At 40.3% G+C, this 17212-nt stretch overlaps 1 protein-coding gene across 3 annotated transcripts in view; it reads left to right on the forward strand.

Annotated features, from left to right (window-relative positions):
• Positions 1 to 995: 995 nt before the first annotated feature.
• Positions 996 to 17212, forward strand: part of asap3 (ArfGAP with SH3 domain, ankyrin repeat and PH domain 3) — a 28145-nt gene continuing 11928 nt past the window's right edge. For 2 of the 3 annotated variants that reach the window (XM_089004544.1, XM_089004546.1), the window contains exons 1-9: positions 996 to 1316; positions 6423 to 6495; positions 9719 to 9864; positions 10624 to 10698; positions 13211 to 13260; positions 14397 to 14514; positions 14909 to 14994; positions 15262 to 15337; positions 16871 to 16957. In XM_089004544.1, the coding sequence (XP_088860670.1) occupies positions 1191 to 1316; positions 6423 to 6495; positions 9719 to 9864; positions 10624 to 10698; positions 13211 to 13260; positions 14397 to 14514; positions 14909 to 14994; positions 15262 to 15337; positions 16871 to 16957 (837 nt within the window). In that variant the 5' untranslated portion in view covers positions 996 to 1190. Of the gene's footprint in view, positions 1317 to 6422; positions 6496 to 9718; positions 9865 to 10623; positions 10699 to 13210; positions 13261 to 14396; positions 14515 to 14908; positions 14995 to 15261; positions 15338 to 16870; positions 16958 to 17212 lie in introns of those variants that run through there. The other variant, XM_089004547.1, reaches the window with a different exon arrangement.

The raw sequence follows: 17212 nt of genomic DNA on the forward strand, positions 1-17212 counted from the left end.
ACAAAAAAGTAATATGACAACACAAAGACACAGTCATTTTATCTTAAGCACTTGATACACCCTCTTTACTGCTACTGTAGTTAGAGATATACAGAGGTTTAATTAGTGTTCAAATAAAACTACGTTTTTCAATTGTAAAAAACAAATCTGCAATATTTATGAGTACAGTACGGTATACACTGATGTCATCTACCACATCTTTACAAAGACAAGTTTTAGTAAAACTCCTCCATATTCATTCACATTCAGCCTTGTTACTATGGATTATAGTGTAGGACAGGGGCGCTCAATACTTTGATCGCGATTGACCAGTCGATCTCCAAGTACGACTATATTGGTACTTCGCATGACAAGGTGATGTGAGATTGTCTTGAACTGACGCATATACAAATAAAGTTCAGTTGTTTTGAAAATTAATTCGACATCAGCCTATCAGCCATACCGTTCTTGATTGATACACCGGAAAACCAATCAGATGACATGTCATTATCACGTCGTACACTGTGGGTGCTCAAACAACACCCCTGAGCGTTGCAAAGTTAACAATTAGATTAGTCGTTAGTTACAGCACATCGTAATTTTTCGCTCGTTTTTTCCTCTTAAACAAAATATAAGGTATAAAATGCGTGGGGGAGCTGGACCAAGTACGAAAAAATGGGATGGGGGGAGGACTTTTTTCACGATGACATTTTTCGAAGTGAATTTGTCTCGTCTGTCAGTTATCAGAGTGTTATACTATATCAACATACATCCACAGTTGCAATAATCCTAAATATATTTCACCATGAATATAATTGGTACATCGTTTTGACTTGGTAATTTTAAAAGTTGCTTCCAAACTGAAAAAAAATGTGAGCACCCCTGGTTTAAGGAATGAGATGACGAGTGAAAATGAACTTCCCACAAAAACATTCCCACGTGATTGTATTGGCTCCTCCCCCTTCTTCCCTTTCCTCCTCTTCCTCCTTCCTCCAGTCAGTGTGGCGTACAATAGCGTCAGAGTATCCACGCTGTTTACACGCACTCCCGTTCCAGCCCGACCAAGGACATTTTTGGACACTTTTACGCACCACTCGTTGTCTTCCAATGGAAATTAATCGCGTGCGTGTAACTTTTGCGTCGATTCCTAGAACGCTGTGATTTGAATTTTTATTCCTTTTGTTTGCGGGGGAGAAACTTTCGATGCAAACATGCCGGAGAGAATCAGCATTTCTGATTTTGTGGATCTGACCAATGAGGATCTGTCGTCACCGGCCACGTCCACTTTTCAGGCCAAAATGAGTGACTGCCGGAGCACAGTGTCCGCCGTGGAAGAGGTGAGTGACCCTTGTGAGTTGGGAGTCAGAGGAATACAAGAGGTGTTTACCGGCGGCGTGACTGTTGTGGGACTTTGCTGCAATACAGTACTCACCTTTAGACTGACCTACTTTTTGCTGGCCCAATTACGCTCACAATCTACGCTCATATGCCACGTTGGGCTTTTGCATTGGTAAAAAAAAAATGCACAGGTGTGTTGCCATACATTACAACTTAAAGGACAACCGATGTCACTTTTTTGTTTCTTAACAGACATCAGAAAAACGTTTTATAGCATCTAAAATACCCAAAACACGCGGTATGATATTTGTATTCAAATGCAAAACACCAATAAAATGACTTAAACTGTCCAAAATCTGCAAAAAAAATTGAGCTGCGAATTGGGAAAATTGCATTTCAGAAAGTCCAGCCCCCAGTTCGTGAAGTCACGCCAAGACGTCTTGCATTGCTGGAGAATCAAAACAATGGCTTCAGATTCGGAGAAAATGCTTTCTTGTCACACATCCAGTTATGAATATGATTCAAATAGTTCTGAAGAGGAAAGCATACATGTTTGCAATCGATTAAAGAATTTATTCCGTGCCATTTTGAGGCAACATTGAGGAGAAATGTCTCACCGAAAAGACGCACAAAATGGCGACCTCCTGTGGCCACCTCCTTTTCCACAGGCTGATAAATTCCTTAGATGGAGCTTGGACGCCCTCTTCTAGCGGCTTTTGGGTGCAACACGAGGTCCCCAGACCAAACAAGTACAGCAAAATACATTGACATGATGGAAGGACTGCTACAATGCGTGTATTTTTTTTCCGTCAGGGGCGGTCCTTTAGTGACGTCACGTACAGACTCGTCACCAACTTAAAAACAAGACTTCCTGAATATTCAGCGCGAGTCTTAAAACGTAAAATATCGCTATATGCGGTGGAATCTTATTAAAATCCGCTCAGTAGAAGTCATTTGAAGCCATTTTACAAATTATGGACACAACTTGTCCGGAGACGTCGGTTGTCCTTTAAGTGTTAATGAATGTCTGTCGAAGTAACTTTATGTTAGGTTCATCGAGCAAGCTGACTGGTCTTCAATGTTTCCTGACGTGTAATCGATTTGACAACACATTTACTAAGAATAATAAAAAAAAAAAATAGTCCTTATTGTTGTGGGATGGGACTAACAACAATTTTCCCCAAAAAATATTTTTGGTTAATTGATCGGCTGTCAAAATGTAATCATTCTGAGCCTATTTGAAATGTTATCTGTATCATCCATACGTGTGAAAGTTGGCCCAGGGTCGATTTGTTTGTTTATATTTATGTATTTTTGTGCCGTTTGGTTTGGTGTTAGTGACTGCATGTTTGGACTACGGTGGGATGAAAGTAATTTCATCTGTGCTGTATGTTGCACATAGACTCTATTTGCTCTAGTAGAGCATATTTGACAAGTTTGACTTGACTTGTCTGTCATCCAGTTGAACTAACCTCATCACATGTACAGTATGTTCCGTTCATGAAATACTACTGTAAATTTTCTTCAGTGTTAACAAATGCACATGTTCATCATTGCATTTTCTGTCATGTTGCTAAAACTAAGATGGTTTAGGTCGTGTGAGGACTGGAAATAGTCTTCAATTACGCTTATAAATGAAATGTATTATTACAAAACTGTATGCTAAGTTAATTTCCAGACTGCCTTCATTGTTAAAACATGTCTGTAATTGAGGAGCAGATGGCATCACTGTCTATAAGCAGTTAGATTTGGTTCTTTGAAGACATCAATGTTGCCAGAAAATAAAATTTTTATTCTAACTGAGGACACAAACACTGTGTCTAAAAGTGTGGTTCACTGTTTTTAATGTCAGCTTTCTAGCTTTATAAATTGACTTTGGTGACCATGAGAATGTGTGTCAGCATAATCAAAGACTAAAAGAACTTCACTGATTACAATTATGTATAGTTTAGACAAGTAAATTTATGGCTGATTGCAACCACGACACACCAATTTAGATGATTCTTTAAGATTAATTTTAGGATAGCTGAAAACTCAAATAGTCTTCCAATGATCATACCAGACTCCGCCTCTTTCCCTAAAATGTCACTGAAATCTGACAAGTTTTTTCCCCTTCATTTGTATATTAGTCTAAATGCTGTTCTTACAAAGCTTCTTTGGCAAAGGAAGAGAGGCAGGGAGGCTGCCGTGAACTTTGCCATAAAGTAAATAATCTGCACCAGTTAGTCCTTCCTGTCCTATCTTGTACAAAACAAGGAGTCAAGATGAAAGATTCAGGGACATCATTACATTCCTGATGTGTCAGCAAAAATATCTTGGCATATGTTATTGAAACACGTGAACATTTTGTTTTCTTTTTTTTGCAAAGCATCTCTGTAAATAACATTTTTATGGCTCTGAAAGTAGTAGCTTCTGGGTTGATAGTGCATGTTGAAGGTAATGTCCTTCATATACTGGTTATATTCAGTCTGGTACATATTGATTGACTGTGTTTGGCAATTCTTGCTCCCTTCTCCCTCTCTCTTGTACACTCTGTAGCTTGCTTTCTCACCAACTACATGATGATGCCTGCTATTCATTCTTATAAATATAACATACGAAATGTGTCGCTATCGTTTCCAGCAGCTCCTCTCAAAAGGAGATAAGTAATCGTGAAATAGTACACTGTCAAGGCTTAAAATAAATGGTTTTGCATAAAAGTTTGCGATATTTTCTCACTCATAAAAACGCATTGATGAGCAAAACTGAAAATTAACCACCAAGACACTCGTCAAAATAAAGTACAGGAAGAAGAAGAACCACCAAAATTGCCTGGAGTAGATTTGCTCGGCACAAATAATCTGCTGGGGTTAGTCAAGAGAAGTCCTGTGCATTTTCACAGAATTAGCCAGCTAGTATCAGCTTTGGCTATCAGTGCACTGAAAAACATTGCCTATTCACATCACCTTCGTAGAGGTGAATGAACTATATTTCTGATATGTGTCATACTTTTGAAGAGATACTGTTAAACCTGTACCATATTTTCACAACCATTTGGCGCACCGTGATAGAAGTCGCACACGCTAGCTTAATAAATATGGTTGTATGCATGGATACTATCATATGTTTTTAAACAAGCAGTGGGAGCAAAACTGAGTTTGGTTGTACTTTATCGAAGTATTTAACTTATACTTCTGATCTGGAAGCCAAATTAGGCCGGCAGAACAGCAAAATAATGGATTAAAAGAAAGCGCCTTTATTGAATGTAATGAATGGGATGCTTTTGAATGGGAGGCCAATGTTGAATAAATATTTTTTAATTTATACTTGGGCACCATTTAATTCAGGTTGGTTTACTCATGTGCCAATCTGGGCTCAAGCACAGTAGTACACCGATTTCACCCAACATTTTAAATTGTAATGATTGAATCCAAAGATGGATGAAAATCAAAACATAAATCAAATAAAATAAGCATAGAAATACAAAAAGGATGAGCAAATTGGCGTAAGGGATACCAATGTCTGAAACTCATGACAAAAAGTTAGCGGACACCCGGGCAGACATCTCTGAAAAGTTGCCTGCCCGGCCATAAAGTTGCCTGCCCCATTTTTCACAACTTGAAACACAAGACGACTAATCGCAAAAAAAAAAAACATTGTTGCGAAGTATAAAGGAGTATGCAAATTGAGTATGCAAATTGCCAAACAAATGTTTGTTTGTAAATTTGCATACTGTTTCGCCTGTTTCGTGCTTCGGACTATACCGTGACTGTAAAGTGTACTTGAGAGTTTTGAAAGGCGCTTAGAAAGAGGAGTCCACGTGGCTTGTAGCGGTTTGCATGTAGCTTTTGCTTTATTGAATAAAACAAACCTTATATTTGAAAAAAATATTATTTTTTTCTTTAAGAAGTTGTTGGCCACCCAGGCTGAGATGGGACTGGTGATACACACCCAAATGTGTGTTACAGAGCGGCGTGCCCTGATTGATTGTCTGCCCACATTGGAACCAAACTATAAACACTGTACAGCTTCTTCCTACTGTGTTTATCCGCTACCACACAACAACCCCCACAGTCTCCACACTTCCATCACTTTCCCATTCACAGAGTCACATTTTACAGCATCCATTTAGCCTTTTATTTAGCGGACCCACGCTTGAGGGTTGTTGGGTGTGTGGCGGGAGCAAAAGGCCGCAAAAATGGCACCACCTAACAACACAGTCTCTCTTTGGTCTGAATTTCGGCCTCATTAAAACTGTTTCTGACATGTCGAGGCAGAGTAGTACCTCATGTGTGGCTCAGTGGAAAAACCGAGTCTGTGTGAGGTCCAGTAAATAAGGAACCATAATTGTTGGGGGAGTGGCGGTGGTTCTGGGGGGAACAAAGCTCTTCCACATTTGCCATCCCGTTGGCTACCTGTATATCAGAAGACTGTGTGTGTGTGTGTGTGTGTGTGTGTGTGTGTGTGTGTGTGTGTGTGTGTGTGTGTGTGTGTGTGTGTGTGTGTGTGTGTGTGTGTGTGTGTGTGTGTGTGTGTGTGTGTGTGTGTGTGTGTGTGTGTGTGTGTGTGTGTGTGTGCGTGCGCGCGTGTGTGTGTGTGTGTGTGTGTGTGTGTGTGTGTGTGTGTGTGTGTGTGTGTGCGTGCGTGCGTGCGTGCGTGCGTGCGTGTGTGTGTGTGTGTGTGTGTGTGTGTGTGTGTGTATATACACCAGAATCAGAATCATCTTTATTGCCAAGTATGTAGAACACACAAGGAATTTGTTTCCGGTAGAACACGCTGCACTAGTATCGTTGTCAAAAAAAACTGCTAAGTGGCACTATACAGTTCCATTTTGGCTACTGTTGAAAGAGTTCAAAGAGTTAATGGCTTGGGGGAAGAAGCTGTTTAAATGTCTGCTGGATTTGGTGCGCATGGATCGGTAGCGCCTGCCTGAGGGGAGTAGCTGGAAAAGGTGGTGGGCAGGGTGCGGAGGGTCCAGTAGGATTCACCTGTATATTTATAAAAATGTGACCTGAGTTTTCTTCTTAATTCGTTTTCAAATGCAATTTCCATGACGCTAAGAATGCTGGAATCTTTTGTGGTGGAGGATGAATGTAGAAGACTGATACATTGTGTTGTTTTGACAGTCTCTGGAGCTGGATCACACGACCCTACAAAAGATTAAAAAGATGATCAAAGCCATCTACAACTCTGGAATCAGTGAGTATGTCGTGTCTAAAGTTCACTGCCTCCTGCTTGTGCGTTTAACGTCGTCACACCGTTACGCGCATGCCAGACGTCGCTTCGCTTGTTGTGTGTCATTTTGTTGATGTTGACACTGCGCTTATCATCTGTGCTGACTAAGTGTGAAATAGAAGAAAAAAGACATTTATGACGTCAAGTCATGCAACAAGGTCTCTGGAGCAAGAGAGGGGGCAATAAAACATTGGTTGTTTTGTGAAGTAATGGCAGATAGCCAAGGTCAATACTAGATATCACACTGTCCATTGGGGTGATTTTTGACTCTTGCCAAGTACATCAACATAATTGTCTATGAAATTACATACAATGCTACAGATGTTTCAAAATGCACATTAATAGAAGTATGATTCACTCTTCAATCATGTCTGAGAAATGCTTGTGGATATTCTCATTCTCATTTCCGAGAAAAGGGTATCAGTATTTTTATTTTTTTGCAGCCCCTTGTTTTTCCACTTCCAGATGTCAAGGCAAGGTTGCATCAACGCACCCTGTGACCTCAATATGACTTCTATTCCTTATGTTTAAGATGTACGATTATACACATGCTGGTTTACACTTGCCGTGTTTCAATCACGATTCCCCACGTTCATTCAAAAACAAATAAGTGCGTGCTCCTGGTGGATGTTGCTGGCATTGAGGGTTTGCCCCCAGACCTTGCTTGTTACTGTATTACTAACTTGTTGAAAAACCCTTTCACGGTATCTAAAGGCATTGCGCCAAGTTGGACGGTATGAAATAATGTGTGAACATCGATCCATCGGGAGGCTAACTTGTAAATGGGATGTGATTCCTTCAACTGTGAGTCATTGTGTCTGCATCTGTGTGTGTGTCTGATCCACTGGAAAGGAGGCTTTCACCCTCTCCTCTTTCATCTAGAACTGCGTCTTGTAATAAAGTAGTAAAGTCAAACGTCATAGAGTACATGGGGAAAGTCGTTAAGATTGCACAACTGTCTGTTTTTATGTTCCTGTTGTGTTTCATCGATGAAAAGGTTTCTTCTTACGACTGAGAGCTTACACAGACGGACTGTTGTGTTTATTATTTTGCTTTGTGTTTACTATTATGTGAAGCGCTTTGTTAGAGCTGCAGCTGTAGTAAAAGTGCTGTATAAATTAGGATGTCTTGTATTGTTTGTGTGTGCGCATGTGTACGCATGCGTGAATGCCTGTCATTGAGAAACACATACCATCCTCAAGGAAGTGTATGCTTGACGCTCCTCTGAACTTCCCATTCTGACCCAGAAATGAGTGAGTCACAGATCTGCTGCCCAGAATTTAGGCAAGCATCCAGCATAAATTGCAGATGGAGAGGGCTGATCGTAACAGCCCGCCTTTGACTACCATGGGGTTTTTTTTCAGTCTTTAATCACCCCCGATAGAAATCCTACATCAACACTGAGTCACTTCGCCTTCTTGACACCCCCCCCCCCATGTTCCCAGTGACTTCCAAGCCGTCACTGGATCTCATAAGGCACATATCTTGCCTCACTGTACGTGACTACCAAGTTGCTGTGTGTGGCTGTGTCTCAACCGATGAGCTGTAAACATTTGTTTTAATTAGTGCACAAATAAAATTTGTGCACGTTGTGTGATAGTCGCACGCGTCGTCTGTTTTCAATTTTAGAACCGCCATATACCCACTACCAGGAAAGGAGACCACAAAATGAATTTTAACAGTCAATTTATAAAATAAAAAATAAAAAATGTGAATGCGTTTTAACTCCTTCACTGCCATGCTCGAATTTATTTGGGAATTGAAAATATGACGTGGAGCGCCATTCCCGAATTTGTTCAGGTTTTGTTTTTTTTTTCTTGCAGGGGGTACCGATAAAGCGCCGATTTGACCTCTGGCAATGTTTTTTCCTTTCTACGAGAGGGCAGCATTTGCCTTATGTACAGCACGCCCCCACTTGCACCTCATGTTACTCCGGAACCAAATAAGCTAGAAATGAACTTTTTTTTCCGATGAAGGAAGAGAGTAAGGTTTCTTATGCAATATTGAATGTTTACGTAGTCCTAAAACTCAATATTCTGTGGGTCCTCCAATTTGAGTGAAAATGACAAAAACCCTGGCACTGGAGTGACACATTTTTGCTCATCGTCTGGCAGTGAATGAGTTAAAAAATTTACAAAACACAAGCTTTTAATTCATTTTATATTGTACAACAATAATGTGTACAGTGGTTCTTTGAATTATAAGTTTAGCTCATTATGTGAAGATTTCAAAATCATCTTTCCACCTTCGAATGAACATAAATGTCATAATCTGTTTCCAAAATTGGTTTGTGTTCCCAAGTACAAAAAAAGTAAAACTTAACCTGCATCTAAACCAGGGTAGCTCAATATGTCAATCGTGATCGACCAGTCGATCTCCAAGTTACTATTGGCCGACCAGTGACAAGGTGATGCGACATTGTCATGAACTGACACTATACCAATAAAGTTGAGTTGTTTTGAAGAAAAAAAAATTGACGTCAGCCAATCAGCCATCCCTTAACTTGATTGATACACAGGGCAACCAATCAGATGACATCTCATTATTTTGTACACTGCGTGTTCATACAATGACCCTGAGTGTTGCTAAATTAACCAGCGAGTCGTTAGTTACATCGTAATTTTTCGCTTGTTTTTCCCCTCTTAAACGTTAGAAGGGGTATAAAAATGAGTGGGGGAGCTGGACTAAGTGAGAAGAAAAAAAGTATCACTTTCATCCATAATGGGAGAACTTTTTTTCACGATAACATTTTCAAAGTGCATTCGTCTCGTCTGTCAGTTATCAGACTGAACTCAGGTAATAGCAACAAATGAACCTCATTATTTTGCGGTGTACAATATGTGCGGTTATACATCAACATAAAATGCAAGAATCCTGAATATATTTATCAATAAATAAAATGGGTAGATCATTTTGACTTGGTCATTTCAAAAGTAGCTCCTACGCTGTAAAGGTGTGAGCAGCCCTGATCTAAACATTCAGATTGTTATCCCTAAAAGATTTGTCTGAAAAAAAGGATTCTTCCTGACCTCATCCAGAAAAAAATTCCCACAAAATGTTCACTTTCTACAGTTCATTCCCTTCCCTTCATTAAATCCAAACCCTTTTAAGTTGCCTTGTGTTCTATGGCGGGACAACTAATGGAACGCACATGCTGCTTCGAATGACACCACATCTATCCTTGCAGCTCACGTGGAAGCTAAGGAGCAATACATAGAGGTCCTAGAGAAACTGGGCAACAGCCACCTGAGCCAAGACAACAATGAGGTCTCTACGGGTTTCCTCAACCTTGCCGTGTTCACCCGAGAAGTCACAGCCCTGCTCAAAAATTTGGTGAGGAATGAGTGGGGATGAGGGGTGAAGTTCACTTGACGTTTGGGTAAAGAAGTAAATCATTTTGATAGCATGTTGCCAGGTGAACTGCAAGCTGTCGGACATTTTAGCGGCTTCACCAACGTAATCATTTGTCCTTTGCTGATTTTAAATCGTGCATGGCTGTGTGTGAAACATCTGCACAGGGAAGCTTCCCGTTGATCTTTGGAGATTTTAATTAAGAACAGAACTCTGTGAGTGATTCAACACAAACATAGATGAGAGCACTTTATCTCACTCCGCTCTCTTATTCATATGTGTCAGGTCCAGCCATGCAGGGAGAGCTTTCAACGGGTTTGTTTGTTTCCAAGCATTACTCCTCGTAGGTAAACTTGCTGGCTGAAGAATTCTACTGTGATGACTCAACAGAAACAGTCCCAATAGCACACTGGGTTATATAACCGTGAACCAATTCAAATGCTTGGCAAATGCACAGCAGCGTGAATAGAATAATTGTTATTCTTCTTTGAAACAGAACATATTTCAGTTGATTTCCCCTTTTGTGATAAAAAAAATCTGCTGGTTGTAGAACATTATGGAGATGGCAAGTTACATCGTCTTTAATTTTATAGATAAAATGTTAAAATTTTTGGGTTCTTTTTGTATTTTTTGACCTCTTCGGAAACTCTTCGTAATGCAGACACACGTGCGTGCAGACGCACACACACAGAGTCGAAAACCTGATATATTGTGATTGTCTTGGGCTCTGACACGTTCCAGGTGCAGAACCTCAACAACATCATGGCGTTCCCTTTGGAAAATGTGCTGAAATCGGAGCTGCGCGACAGCAGATTGGTGAGCAAAAAGTTCTCTTGATAATCTCCAAACAAATGTTCAAGCCTCTTACTGTTAAATGAACTCTCATGGGACAAAAGGCACTTGAGGAGCCGTCAACGTGTTTCCTCCCAAATCAGTGAGTTGATTTTGCGAACAAAAATATTGAAACAAAGCATAATACAACTTGATTGAACAGTATTTTTAGCCATTAATTTAGCATAGTTTGAAACAAAAGTGCTTTTGTGAAAAAAATGGAAATTTTATCATATTGCATGGATGCAACTGGTCCGCGCCTTTGTGCCATTTACGCATCTTGACAGCCACCGGCGCAACTTTGTAACTCCACTGCGCCAGCACCAAAACTGCCGAAAGAGATATTTGAATACTGTACAGTGAGACCTCAGTTTACGAACCCCTTGGCTTACAAACCTTTCCGCTTACGAACGTTACATTTATGAAAATTTTACCTTGGCAGACGAACTATTTTTCGGGATACACACGGAGCTGCCACAATGAGTGATGTGTCATTTGAGAACGAGCCCGTTCTCCTAACAAGAAAATGGTGGGCACCGTGTTTGTCCTCTATTCCCCACCCCCAGTCTTCGGTTAAAGCCACGTGATTGGTCAAGAACGCAGCAGTGGGAGATCGGGTTACAAACAGAGAGAGAGTGAGGCCTTCTCCAAAAAACAAAATAGCATCTTCGGTTAAAGCCACGTGATTGGTCAAGAACCCAGCAGTGCGGGGGGGGGGGGGGGGGGGGGGGGGGGTGGAAGAGACAGGCAGACAGAAAGAGTGAGAAAACGCACATACACACACACACGAAAGGGAGATGACAGTTTGATACAAAAAACAAAAGTGTGAGAGTGTGAGAATAGTGACAAAATGGATAGAAAGCAGTTAAAATATATGGGATATTGTAACTGTTTTCTATCCATTGTGTCACTATTGTCACACTCTCACACTTTTGTTCAGGCTCCACAAATAACCCGCACAAGTCATCTGTACACTTGATGCAAAAAGCTATCAACCCAGCTAAACAGATCACAATTGATGAAGAACTAGATACAATTATCACGGAGAAAGCACCTACAAGGGATCATTCCTCAAGATGATGAAAGAAGCCAATGTTCCTCATCAAGTGTTTAATGCTGAGGAAACCGGACACTCCATTCCATCAAGCCATTAACGACCATCACAAAGGTAAATAAAATTACTTTATTGTACAGTACAGTTTATTTCTTTAATCATTATACTAAGGCGCATTTATTATACATAAAATAATGTATATTTTGTGTAGTTTTAAAGCTTAGACAATTAGAAAGTAGAAAATTATGTTTTATGGGGACCTGGGAATGGATTATTCTCATTTTAATGGTTTCCTATGGGAAATTAATTTTCAGGATACACACTTTTCGCCTTACACACTGTCTGGGAACCAATTAAGTTTGTAAGCCAAGGTCCCACTGTATTCAATTACCCATGGTGCATTGCAGTATTTACATCACATCGCGGATGGCAGCAGTCTGGAGCGTGAGAACTGGAGTAAAAATAAGAGACATTAAAAACAGGCAGCGAACCAGCATATTCTCGTTTTTTAAAGAAACAATTTAAGTCTGCCGTGGGTAGTGACAATTTATTGCAGCAAACTACTGTTCATGATTTGAATTTAGTGGATGATGGGAATGATTTCAGAGCTGTTTCAGTACATTGAAAGTCTTCAAAGAAAATAAATTTAAGTAGACACAAATAAGAAATATTATGCAAAGTCTGTTCTGTTTGTCTTCTCTGTTATACCATACAATATCAAAATAGCACAGGATTGATTGTGTTGGACCTAAAGAAAATGTAAAATGTTTGCTTATTTTATGTATAAATAAATTGTTTCACTTGAATTTAAATTGTTTAATATATTATTAGAAAATATATTTTACTCAAATAATTATTTTTCATTTGCAATTTAGAAAAAATCTCATGAATGTATTTTGGTTTATTTCAAACAATTTTGTGTTCTGCGGCAATCTCGTAAAATCGGTCCCCATCAATTTTAGCATTTGGCCCCCTTTTTTAATTTCCCACATGCATCCCTGTATTTGGATATAATCATTCAAACAAAACGCCTAAACCCAAACTATAAATGCCCCTCAAATTTAGTGGAGTTCCCCACATGCTACTGTGAATTGGGAATTTCTCCAATGTGGGACGAATAAAGGTTATCTCATCTCATTATCACCTCATGAATAGTCATACTACTTGTAAAGATGAATGGAAAAATAGCCATGTACCGAGCAGATCTACCCTGCTTATTGTTTAACCAAGATTCACCATGGGAATAGACAAGCAAACGAGTTACCTCACAATTCTGTAAGCTACTGTCACTGTGTACTGTATTATTCAGACAAACGATGGCAACCGGCATAAGCCGGTTTGGCCAGATAGCAGACAAGTTGTGTTAGCTGAAGCCCAGTGACGCTCTGTGCAGTTTTTTGAATGTCATATTAAAGCTGTGCATTGTATTGTGTTTTTCTTCAGGAGCTGAAGAAACAGATGGAGAGGAGCTGGAAGGAGTATGACATAAAAATGTAACTAATGTGGTCTTAGCCTTCAGTCTTCAACTTAGCTTGCTAACCACTATGACATTAGTTAAGTTTACTAAGTAGCGTACCGTTTTGATTTGTGGGGTAATGACCACAGCATTATAAGGTGCCGCTGTTTATTTTAAAATGATTCTAAGACATATTGGGCCTTGGGTGTTATGAGACAAAATCACCATCGCAATTACAGTGATACCTCAGCTTACGAACTTAATTGGTTCCCAGAAAGTGTGTGTAAGGCGAAAAGTTCATCTGACAAACATTTATTTCCCATAAGAAACCATTAAAAGTGACAATAATCCGTACCCAGGTTCCCATAAAATATAATTTTCTCCTCAAAAAGCTGATGTAGTTGCCTCTTGGCGATAACACCCTCATTCACACTGTCCCCTGCTAGCTGCTTTTCGTTAATCCAAATCAACAGAAGTTTTTCAATCTCTTCTATTGCCTGAGACCGTTGCTTCGAAAACACAGAAACACCCTTAGCCACACATAGCAATGGTCGATTTAGCATACTGGTACTGAGACGCTAAGTCACCTTGCTCATGGTTTTTGATGATCTCCTTCTTCTGCTCGACCGTAATTTTCTTTTGTGTCCTCTTCGGCTTAACACTAGCCTGTGGTGGGGTCTTTTTCAGTCCCATAATCGCAAAAATACTCCACTCGATAACAAACGACATCTGCACTCAAAGAAAAGTGGTGACGAAAACTAGTCCGCCAGCCACCGTGGCGCTGTTCGACCGTGTGCTTTGGTGTCCATCCGCCAAAAACTAGTTCGTATGCCAAGATTATATTTATGTTCGTAAATTGAAATTTTTGTGAGCTAAAGCGTTCGTCAGCTGAGGTATCACTGTATTTTGATTGATTTTGAAATAACAATGCTGTACGTAAGCAATAAGCTAACAGCGTGTCTAAAGTCCGGCTTATTTCAATATAAAATTCAATGTATGGAATTATTGCTGTTGTGTCTTTAGCTTTATCCACAAAAGAGCTTAGCTCTCGTAGCATTGTTTTCAAAATAATACACACACAACTCGCACAAATTTCACTTTCATTCCCCTTAACTGGCTGGAACTTCATATTTTGAGTCCTTACTCTATGTTCGTGTTACTCGTCTGCCATAGATCAAAACTGGAGAAAGAGCGCAAAGAGAAGAGTCGACAGCTCATCCGGACAGAGGGATCGGACAGTGGGGAGGACATGGAGAGGGAGAGACGGACCTTCCAACTGCAGATGTGTGAGGTGAGTCACCAGCACAAACAACACCTTGCACATACCTGAATTGCTCTTTACCTACATGGACATGGGGGTTCTTCATTTCTTATTTTAAGCTTCCAAATGAGGCTTCCAAGTTGTTTTATGGGGAAAATATGCACTGAGGGGAGTCTGGCTGAGTTCCAATAGGCTGAATTACTGTCATCCATTCCAAAGAGTGTTTTGCTGTTTTATGGTACAACTTAATATAGAAGGATTTCATTTACAAAGCACAGATGGACCTGACTGTTCAGTATCTCAAATGTTCGATACACTACAGTGAAGGTTATCTAGCTAGCAACTAGCTAATTATTATGCTACATAGGTTGGTAGATAGCTATTTAGAAACTTACCTGTCCATTCACAGTTGTTTTTTTTCTAGTACCTTTTAAAGATTCAGGAGCTGAAAGTCCGCCAAGGCCCCGATCTCCTCCAGAGCCTCATAAAGTTCTTCCAGGCCCAGCTCAGGTCAGCCATTTTCTCAGTTTTGTGTACTTTTTACATGTATGAAAGGGGAGTCACATATGCTGCTGGGGCTGAAGGAACACATTATCTCATGTTCTTCTTGGCTTGGAAAAGTGACATATGCAATTTTTATCCCCGCTGTTGGTTAACTATTTTGCCAATTGGAACCAGACCGGCGGTTTGAAGCGGACTGCTTGAGCGTGTGATGTTGTTTGGACGGTAGTGACACCATGACTCAGCCTTTCTTCTTGCCTCCCCCCCTGGTCTCAGTTTCTTTCAGGACGGCCTGAAAGCTGCAGAGAATCTTGCTCCCTTTGTGGAGAAACTGGCGTCCTCGGTTCACACGGTAATAATCAGTCGCTTTGTGCTTGTCCCTTTTTTTAACCCCTGAAATGCTGATATGAGAAATAGATTAAGGATTGTAACTTTGTCACATCACAATACGTATTTGTAATGTGCAAGATGGATGTCGTCAGTGTTATTTGAATAGATGCCAAGTTTTACATTTCACCACAACATGTGTGATGTTTTTCACTCAAAACGGCCATTGTTTTTCTGTTTCACTTGATGCGAACTGTAACACCCTGTAATCCTGCACGTTTTCAATTCACTATTCACAAATTCTCTTATTTGCTTCCCCTACTCCCCTAAAAGCAATCTTTTCTCCAATATTTGTGCGAGTATATTGAAATAATGGATAGGGACTGAGCTTTGCATGTTAAGTCAAACAATGCCAAAGAGTTTTGTTTTTTTCTCAAAAAACGAACGAAATCCATCCATCCATCCATTCATTTTGTAATCTGCATCTCCTCACAAGGAACGTGCTGGAACCCATCCCAGCTTTCTGTGTAGGCATGAGACACCCTGAACTGGTTGCCAGTCTATACTAGGGCACACATAGACAAATTGCCGCCCTCATTCACACTCACTAACATCAGGGGACAATTTAATGTCTTCCATTAACCTGCCATGCATATTTTTGGAATGTAGGAGGAAACTGTTGCACCCAGACAAAACCCACGAAGGCCAGAGAGAATATGCAAACTCCACACAGAAAGGCCCAAGCCATATTCAAACACTGCAGCTGTGCACTGTGAGGTTGACGCGCTAACTCACTGCGCCGCCGTCAAAGTAACATACAAAAAAAGAAGAAAAAAAAGAACTTGAGGTTGATAATATACGAAAGGTTTGAACCGTTTTGTGATCAGTGTCTGTTGTATTTATATTTACAGTTTAAATTATTGTTAATTACTGGGTGTGCTTTTAAAATGGGGTGCGTCAACCACTCAAGGTTTGTTACCATGGGAAGAAAAGCTCGAGAGAGAATTCACACAATATGAACCAAATTCACTTAAAGGATCACCACCGGGAAGTGTTTCCCTCGTTCTTTTCCACTGCAAGCCAAAACTCTTCCTGTGCAAGCACAAGCAAAGATTGTTATTGGAAGACATATTTCCCCTGTCATCACACGATGAAAAACCAAAACTTTCTCTCATACTTTTCCACCAAACTCTCCCGACTTGTTCCGCTCTGCTCAGACCTGCCTTGGCCCGATGGCCGAAGCAACAAAAAATAACGTTGGAGGGTTGGCGCGTTTTTCTGGTTTGGCACAGGTGGCAGAATGTGCCTCCGCTCAGACTCGCAGTCGAGTTTCTAGATACCATCATGTCACTCATCGGCCATCCCGGAGGGCTTTTCAGTTAAATGGATTTGTGTTACGCTCCGGATGTCATGCACTATTGTTGTTTGTTGTATTCCAATATAATGTGTGACGAGGTCAGCGTCGGCCTTTTTTTTGGCTGGATTCTGTAAAATCCAAATCTCAGTTTCTGATTCACCTCCTTTGATTTGATGATGATTTGTGGTACTTTCGCGGTAGGTCCGGATCGACCAGGATGAGGAAGTCAAACAGCTCACTCAGTTGAGGGATTCTCTACGCTTGCTCCTGCAAGTGGATGGCAAAGAGGTGAATCTTGAAACGCACCAGCATAAATTGAGGCCTGTTTTGAGACATGTGCTTTAGCCTTTTTAGAGCACGGTGGTGCGAATAAAAATTGTTTCTTATTGTAGTTTTTTTTTTGTGATAAACTGCATTTTTTTCCATAGCTTTCATATCCTCAAAAGTACACAAATTATACTTGCTTGTTTCTTCTTTTTACATAACCTTACGCAATATAAATACACATACGGCTATACAACAACAATGAAATCAGTTTGTTTC

This window comes from Hippocampus bargibanti, linkage group LG09, assembly GCF_051943395.1.
Source record: "Hippocampus bargibanti isolate YZ-2025 linkage group LG09, ASM5194339v1, whole genome shotgun sequence".
NCBI classification, from domain to species: Eukaryota; Metazoa; Chordata; class Actinopteri; order Syngnathiformes; family Syngnathidae; genus Hippocampus; species Hippocampus bargibanti.